The sequence below is a fragment of the Galendromus occidentalis genome, unplaced genomic scaffold (assembly GCF_000255335.2).
Source record: "Galendromus occidentalis unplaced genomic scaffold, Mocc_1.1 scf7180000076522, whole genome shotgun sequence".
In the NCBI taxonomy this organism is placed as follows: Eukaryota; Metazoa; Arthropoda; class Arachnida; order Mesostigmata; family Phytoseiidae; genus Galendromus; species Galendromus occidentalis.
The window spans coordinates 348814-357819 of NW_003804511.1; the positions used below are offsets into that span (position 1 = coordinate 348814).

The 9006-nt window shown below is 51.1% G+C and overlaps 1 protein-coding gene across 1 annotated transcript; it reads right to left on the reverse strand.

The window, feature by feature from the left end:
- Positions 1-13: 13 nt before the first annotated feature.
- On the reverse strand, positions 14-1425 carry LOC114828609 (uncharacterized). The gene has a single exon (XM_029113287.1). The coding sequence runs from the start codon at positions 1384-1386 to the stop codon at positions 88-90; it is 1299 nt and encodes a 432-aa protein (XP_028969120.1). The 5' UTR covers positions 1387-1425; the 3' UTR covers positions 14-87.
- Between the last annotated feature and the right edge of the window lie 7581 nt (positions 1426-9006).

Below are 9006 nucleotides of genomic sequence, written 5' to 3' on the forward strand. Positions count from 1 at the left end.
AAGGTAACCTTCGAATCAGAAAACTTTCGGTACAATCGAAATCAACGATTTTATTAATACAACATCCCCATTGAGTGGAGTCGGAGTCTAGGCAGATTTCTTGGCGGACGACTTCTTCTTAGCATCCAGGAAAACGTTGGAACCGCTGCTGTAATAAGGCGAGTAGCCCGTGGAGTAACCGAGACCCCCATAATGGAATCCACCGAGTCCATACGAGATGGGGGAAGTGCTGGCAGATCCATAGGAAATAGCAGGAGCGGCGCTGACAGTTCCGTAAGAGACGGCGGGGACAGCGCTAACGGTTCCATAAGAAATCGCAGGGGCAGCGCTGAAGCCTCCGTACGAAATCGCAGGGGCAGCGCTGACGGTTCCATAAGAGACAGCGGGGGCGGAACTGACGGTTCCGTAAGAAATGGCGGGCGCTGCTGAGATTGTGCGAATAGCGGGGGCAGCGGCGACGGAGATTGCTCGGGAACCGATGGTAGAGATCGCAGGGGCGGCGGATATGACGGCTCCTCCGAAGCCTGAGCCAGCGTAGGAAGTTCTCACAATATTGCCCCCAACGATTCCTCCTCCGACAGCTCCCCCGGCATTAACGTCATCGGCGTAGTAGACATGGTGTGAGTCTCCGCCAGCATTCACAAATTCGATGGAGGGAGCGGGAGATTGACCTTTGACCACTTGGATGATTCGAGCTCCGGGCCGACCAGGCTTCTGGACGTCGACCACTTGAGTCTGAGCCCGCGAGACGACGCGTTCTACCTGAGCAGGACCGGACTGGTGGTTAATAACTCGGACGTGATGCTGCTCACCAGGGACCTGAACTTGAGCCACTTGAGGTGCTTCCTGAGGTCCTTCGTGGACACGGATCACTTGATCTCCTGCCTGGAAGTCCTCGATACGGATGGCCTGGTTTCCTGATCCAGTGTGGATCTCATGAGTGCGGATGGTTGGAGCCCCGCCGGTGGCGATCACACCAAGGTTGGCGGGGGCGGCAGCTGAGAGAGAAACAGCGGGGGCGGCGGAAACGGTGGCGATACGAGAAGTGATGGCAGGAGCGGCGGATACAGTTGCGATGCGAGATGTAACAGCGGGGGCCGCGACGGAATAAGATACAGGAGCGGCAACAAACGAAGATGTGAAAGGCGATGAGACAATAGAGTTAGAGTAAGAGACAGCGGGCGCCGACGCAATCGTAGAATAACCAGCGCCGTACGACAATGCGGGGGCAGCGGCAATCGTCGAATAACGAGCACCGTAGGAATAGGCGGGAGCGTATGACGTCAGCCCAGAAAGACCAGAACCGTAGCTCAACCCGGTGTATATCTGACCGTTGACGGCAACAACGGCCGAGATCGCTGCCAGCACGGTTTGGAAGGCTCGCATGTTGTTCCACTGAAGTGCTAGAGTCAAGTGCGGATTCTCTCCGTTCCGCTTCCGATTAAATACAAGGCTTTAGCGGCAGATAATGCCGGCGAGAGGAAGCGATTCTTCAATCTAGTTAGCGCGTTCAACAATTGAACTGTTTACGAGGCGGCAGGAAGCTCTCGCCAGTCAATCGTGAGGTTCACACCGAGTCTTTGTGCTTGTAAGGCTTGAAAATATTTGATATTCATGGATTCGATGCTCATCGACGCACGTGTAACGGAACATCACGCAGCATCCATATCGTCATCGCACGTCCACTCATCAGTGCAGAAAAATTGAGGGAGAGAAAGAAACGCAGTTTCCGAGAACTACAAATGTCTTCCTAATTCATCATACTGCTTGGTCGAGCCCGTCCCGAGCACTTGTACGATGCTTTGATACAGGAAGTGTCTCGAGGACCTGTGACTTACATGTCAATCACATCGATCGCAATTCCCACGTGACGCCCCGATTGACGTCAGGGTCGACAGCTGGTTCACTCTGTTGATACCGATATCAATGCGTTCCGAGAAGGAAAAATCACCACGGTCGCTTCTGCTGACCGCAGAAGATTCGTCGACTCCTTTTATTCCTTGCAACTAACGGATCATCCAGGAAACATCAGAGAAAATTTTTGCTCGATGGCCCCTCCTTCCTTGGTCGATATGAGAAATGAAGAGTAGCGACCTTTACTCTCGGATTTTTCCGGTCACTCGGATGGAGGCGTCTCCGCTCATGAGCAAACGGCTCTCCGGCAACGGCGAAATGACGTACAGCCATAACATGGACGAGCGGACCATCGATCCTAGTCGGCGTTGCTCATAGGAGGAACAGCAGTCAAACGATGGAGCCAGCAGGCGATCGCACGTACAAGAACGTATCTCATTCCGAACGCAATTCCAGTCCGGATGCGGTGGCGCCTGAAATCGCATATCTTCTGCTGAAGGACCTTCGTGCCATGAATACGAAGAGCGTCTTCTTCCCGCCGATTTCGTCGTCGAGCATTCCTTGCTTAGCCACCCATCCAGCGAGCTGGCCAAATGGAGTTACAGACGGCAGTCACTGACTGTATCCGATGGACCCTGAGCTGCTCAGTGAATTCCAATTTCGGCTTATCTCCAAACGCTCACAACGATGACACTCGTACCCGTGTTCACTCCGGCTGCCTGTAATCCAGCGAGGGAGAGGACAATTCTTACAGCTTCGAATCGTCGAGAGTATCCCGAGTGGCAAGTATTCGATTGCCTGGGGCTCGACCGATTCTTCCGGGAAGTGAGATACTGATTTCTGATCGGTCGACGGTGTGGCAAGACATCCAACATCTTTCCGAGTCCGCACCCGCACCTAGAGAGCCATCGACCGGGATTTACGAGACTCACGAGGCAGGAAAGTCGAGCGAAACACCATCGAAAAAACAAACGATCGTCGCGGCGGCCCGACGGGAAATCCAAAATACAGGTTTCAATGATGCATTCAGATCGAGTTTGACCATGGGCGACTAACAGCGTGATATATGTAGGTTCTCAGACAGTCGTCGTCTCAAGTTTTGTTGCCATGTTTTCTGTCTGCAGTCGCTCGTCCTTAATCGCATTACTGCTTGAGCCCTTTTTGGAAATGTGGTGTGTCTCAAGACGCACCCCATGAAGTCAAATTCGGATCAAAGGAGAGTCGAACTTTTATTCCATTCCGCGCTTACTTCAAGCGAAGCTGCTATCAAAATCGACATCGCTAACAAGTCGCTTCTGCATGAAGAGAAGATCCACGTTCACCTCTGATACGCATAGCTCGCAATGAATTTCAAGTCAAGAGCAGAGAGTGCTTTTTGAAGTTTGGCATGCGAAGGATATAGCGTGATCGATAATGCGGATAAACGGATCGAGGACGACTGGGGGTTGCGCTGAACCGCGATCTACCCGCGAATTGTAATCTCGTCTCGAGGACCCGCCGTAAAGAGTACCTACCCTCACCTGCAGATCGCGGGCCACAACCAATCGTTTGCATTCGTCCGGCTCCCGCATAGACAGTGACGCAACAAAGCTCCCTTATCGACGACCAATTTTCCCGACGCCACCTTACTCCTCATGAAATCTTCGATGACCATGTTACATCGGGGGCCTTATGTTGGAGTCGCACCGAGAACCTCGGGATATTGGAGTTCTCCTCATTGACTCGCAATGGTCCGTCTCCTCGCGGTTGGCTAGAGTATGCCAGAGAGATACGGATAGCATTCCACCGTGAACATGCATTCTTGGCACCTGGTTTGCCTCCTCAACATTCAGTCTGACGTCTGCTGTTGCTCCTGATTCTCTTTGTAATTGTCAGCGTGAGACGAGGGGAGCTGATGCTTCATATCTTCGTGAAACTCCTGTATCTCAGGCATTCTTCATCACACACAACTTCAATGAGTGCGATTCTGGAGAGACTCATCTGACAATGAGATCAAGGATTCGAATTTCAATTCCCCCAATCGGAGGGTTCAGCTGAGGCTCAACGACCGCGGTTATAGACCGCAGTCGCGGTTTCCTCTAAACATTGCGTTCTGTGAGGGACAATGAATGACCGCGGTTTTCCATGGTTAACGCGTTTTTTCGCAGAGCCGAGTAGTCGAGCTTCATCAGCTTCTCACAGGACTTTGACGAATCGAAGCCTGATCGGAAGGTGGTGTGTAAAAAAACCTCCGAGTTTTTGCCAAGACGCGTTCTGACCTGGTCGATGCCACATTGGAGGAATCTGTGGGTGAATATATACCATTTGGAGATGCCTCGGCTCGGCCAGCCACCCAGTGCTATTCGAGAGCTCAGATGTCGAAGGAAACGATATAGGGGTAGCGCACAAAGCCATAGAAGACCCGTCTCAGCATTCCGATTCTCGGAAATTTTGGAGTTTCTTGGTAATCATAATGAGAATCATCGGAACCTGGAGCGATCGAGAGGATACCTCGATCGATGGGAAGAGGAGTGTAGAATGAACAGCTGATGAAGCTCCGAACTAAGATGGAGAAGACGATCTCCGCGTACCCGAATGATGATGACCGATATATGGGAACTGAGAAGCATCAGCATGAGTGCGAAACGACGGGCTGCGTGAGGGTGAGGCTTCTCGAAACTAGAAGTCTTCTCCGAGAGCCGCAGCTCTCGACTTTGGTCCAATGCAGATCCTCGCGGTGTTACATGGAGGCATCATATGGTCGCGCTTCTAGGAGCCGCGGTTCTTTGCAAAGTGCAAAGTCCAGCCGGGATGTTTCCATCTGACTGAGTGAGCATCATGGTGAAATTCAATTCGGAGCCTCCGCCAGACTCGATGGATAGAACACCAAATAGAGCTGTGCTTCGTGCATCGATCGCCGAGGGCGAGGAACTCATCTCTAGGAAGTCGGAACTCTCTGAATTCCCCGCTCGACGGGTTTGGATGGGACCTGGGACAATCCTCGGAAAGCGCGCAGATTTATCTTCAATTCTCGAAGCTTTCAACAGCATCGCGAAATTAATTCGGGGATCACGGGGCTCTTATCGAAACAGAGAGCTTATCGACGGTAATGCTTTCTGTCATTAATAACCGGCGTCGAATCGGTAGCAAGCGCGACAGAGGAATTCGCTCGGTCATACGATAGCAGTACCATTCATCCTTGCGAAAGGTGCGAATGAGCTTGGGAACAAGCGTGCGATTTTCTCTCCCTCCGATCCCTCAAGGGTTCCCAGATGCCCCAGAATGCAGCGAATTGTAGAATTTTTCCCTCGGCCGTATTCTACAATTCACTAAATACATAACTATCAATTATCTATCCATGGTATCGTACCCGAGGTCCTTGGCTGCTCAAGGTGGTGCGCCCTTGAGCCTTTCCTTTCTCCCGATCGAGTTCTTCATCTTTCTCACGTAAATCACCCGAACCAATGGAAAAATTCGCTCCGCGAGAGAGTAGATTATTACAGCAGACAGGTCTCATCTCTCTGTATTCTCCGGATAAGTTCACAGAAAATTTCTCGAATTACTCCCCTCCTCTCCCGGACCGCGGAAAGTTCGGGAAACCCCGGTCGGAACGAGATCAAGGATCTCATCCCGTTCGGATATATCTCTGCCTATCCCTCTAGAAGTCGACTGATCGACCTTGACAAGTCTCATCAGGGAGCTCCCTATCAAGTGGATTTCCCAATTTGACATTCGAGCAGAATGACTCATGAAAAGAGAATTCCTCATTCATCCGGAGATTCCTGAAACCTAACCACTTCTACCTCCGAACAGATCTCTGAGATCCGCCCAGGTCGCTTCAATCAGATACTTCTGATTCTCACGGGATGTTCGTAATTCAATTCGGGTTGACGCTGCTCCCATATGATCCTCTTTGATTGGGAGATAAGCATCATCCTCGATTTCTGTCGTGCGTTGTCTAGCTCTTTGGGGGTCTGAAACGCAGCCGACACGAAGTCTGTATGGTAACAGATCGCATGTTTTAGGCCCGCTTTGGGACCGTGAGAATTCATATTCTGTGGAATTCTCTTTTTGACAACTCACCCTGGTACCGGCAATCACGTTGTCGCCTTTATATCGTTCGAATGCCCCATTCGAGATGAGGAGCTTATTGAATCTACATCGATCCATTGGATTAGACGCGATCCGAGGAGAAAGCCTTCTGATCGCTTCTGTTGGAAACATATTTGTCCTGATTCCCGATCTGTCTCCCTTCAAATTTCTGCAGACATGATTTCTGCGATAATAGATCGGGATTATTGCGTCAAATGCAGAGCAAACAGTATCGTCGGAGACGGCACCTGTGTCGACCCCGAATCTATTTTCTTCACGGTGCGACCTTGGTGAGGTTGTACCCAAATTCAGTCCGACACGGCAGTGCCATCAATGCGGATAAGCTGCTCAATAGGATTTGATGGAAAAGCTCAGCAAATGGGTGAGCCGGGGTCGGCGAATATTCCAGAAATATTCCTTCAACTTCGTCTCTGCAGATCTGTCGCAATCTCGATCGATCTTCAACTGACTGAGACACAGGTATGCCCTCGCCGTCCAGGATCTCGCGAGCGTCAGATGCGTCCGGGTGACTTGGACAGCTAGCACCTGCTGCAGAGTCTTCTATGTCGGTCTCAGAAATGATTGTGAGAATGTCAAATTGAGGCGTTGGACAAACGTGCCCGCCCCTCTCTGATAAACGACAACTCTATGGGACCGACTGGATCCGAATGGCACCGAGTGTTCTCCTCTCGTGCGCTACGTGTTTGAGTTGGAATCGCATTTTTGGTGATTTGCCCAAACTGTCACTCATCCGCCATCATTCAGGGATTCTGGTATCGGAGCGCTCTGATTGGGTTTCGAAAGAGAGGTGTTTCAAAATAGTCTTCTTTGTAAAAGTCATGATGGAGTCAGATCAGGTTCACGATTCGAAAGTCATGACTCATGAGGCTGGTGGATAATTCCCCATGAGCGATGTTACCGATGAAGCGCCTCGGGTCTCGCCGTGATTGATTCCCGGAGCTTATCATTCAGCATTCTTGTTCACTATCTGTCCCCAGCCGGTATCTTGACAGAACATCTTCGTCTAGGGGAAGAGACTTGACAGGAAGATTTCGAGCTGATCAGGATCCTCCATTCGCCAAAGCCAATTTTACGGTAGCTATCAAACTGTCCTGCTGCCGCCCTTCCAGAGAAGCACGTAAGACGCGTCCCGTCAACAGAATGGACTCGTCGCGACAGACGAAGTGATCAGGGAGTCCGGAAGTTACAGACGGATTCGATCACCCATGTATAGATCTCCTTGAGAGGTAGCTCCCGACGCCGCGCCGTAGGCGACAGCTCCGACACGATTTCCATGTTCGCAATAATACTCACCGGGATTGAATGATTTTCCAAGAACCTTGCCCGACGAGTACCGGTATACGGGTACCACTCCCACACTGGCGACCGGGAGTGCCTTTCACGGCAGGCTGGATGCCGACGTCTGTGAGAGCTTGCATGGGGAGTTCTTGCGATTGAAACTTCACGAAGAAATCGGTTTTTCGATTTGAACTCTGCCAGTCCTTCGCTGAAGAGTTCAAGACATTCCTTACCATCAGAGAGCGCAAGCGGCATTCTATCCGGAGATCAAGGAAGCCTCGGAATTTCGGTAAGGTCTCTGGCTCATCCCTCACGTCTCATACGGCTCCACTATGGGATCGTGAGACCGGGAGATATATGTATGTACATATTTTTCGATATCATGGAGCTGATCGAGAGGACCGAACGAACCCTTCGTGGGCAACTCCCAGGTAGGAGACCTTCCAAACGTATGCCCGGCCTTCTTCCGCATTTTTATAAGGGAAGCGTACCGATTTTGGGCCATGTACCTGTTGTGGACCTAAGTCGCCTAAGGTTATGTTATAACATCGTGGTCCACAACCCGTCGTTGGGGGTGGGCCCGAGGACTTCTATGAGGCTGGCGCTTAACTGGTGGCGCTAAACCCACCACCTCTCGATTTTTCGCTCAGAGAAACTGAAAACTCGATCATACATATAACCACGAAAAACTCCAGGTTTGATCAGTCACCCCAGGGTCGTTGGAACTCGATTACATGTCTTCCGGGACTTGATGATGTGATTTATGTATTCGCACCGCGGTGACCGAAGAGGAATTCCACAAGGGCTGGAAACGTGGTTTGTGTTCAAATTGGATTGAGTCAGAATCATCGAAGGGAGTGGGTCATTTTTCTTGAAGAGCCGGAGCAGCAACTCGAAGTCGAGCCAGTCGGACCTCATCCGAGGAATCATGACCTCCTCGCTCCCCCGACCAGTGTTATGACAGCGTCGTGCGTCGGATAGCTTAGCTGCGATACGACCGGGCAATGTCCAGCGCAGGAACTCCTTGGTTAACAATAATCGTACATCAGATGGATTTTTCGAGCGTTCCCGGATATCAAAATCCGGAAGGTATTGTATAATCGAGTCGGATAGGTGATATAGTCGGGAATAGAATTCCCATAGAACTCTCTTTGAACTCGATTATATCATTATTTTCTTATATGAATCACGTAATTCATTCGAGTGTGCAGCGTGATACACCGTACTTCCTCATCGTGGATTTCTGCCTCGAGACTTTTTCGATCTCCGAATATTTATGGCGACCTTGCGGCACTCGGTCGAATCGCCGGACCCTTGCATGAGGCGTCTCGGAACAGCTTGCAGGGGAACGCGCCATCAGGCTTGGGCCACGGCACCAGAGTCCGATGGGGAATCCCGAAGCGGACTCTTGACTCTTGACTTCATCCAACAATATCATGCCGTGGCTGTTGCGCACGGACTTCCTCTCAAAGTCGTTCGCCTCGAGGAGGATCGTAGAAGACTTGCGATCTCATGAGAAGAGGTTTTCGTGGCTCACCGTTATTGATTTAGAATTTCTTTGACATCGGTTGAGGAACTCTCAGGTATCGCCGCCGAAATATTGCCTTGATACTCCTTTCTCATGATATCCATCAGCGGAGGAGTAAATTCAGCTCAAGTACTCGACCCGAAGAGCTCACCCTGCCGAGATGTGCCCACGGTCCTGGAAGGACGAGCCCTGCTCAGTGTCGTACACAGGATTTTTCTTGGGGGGGGGCTAGGTCGGGTCTCCGCATGTGCCTG

Bases quoted from the DNA above. Each gene is read 5' to 3' on its own strand.
- LOC114828609 (XM_029113287.1), bottom strand. From the start codon at position 1,386: ATGCGAGCCTTCCAAACCGTGCTGGCAGCGATCTCGGCCGTTGTTGCC.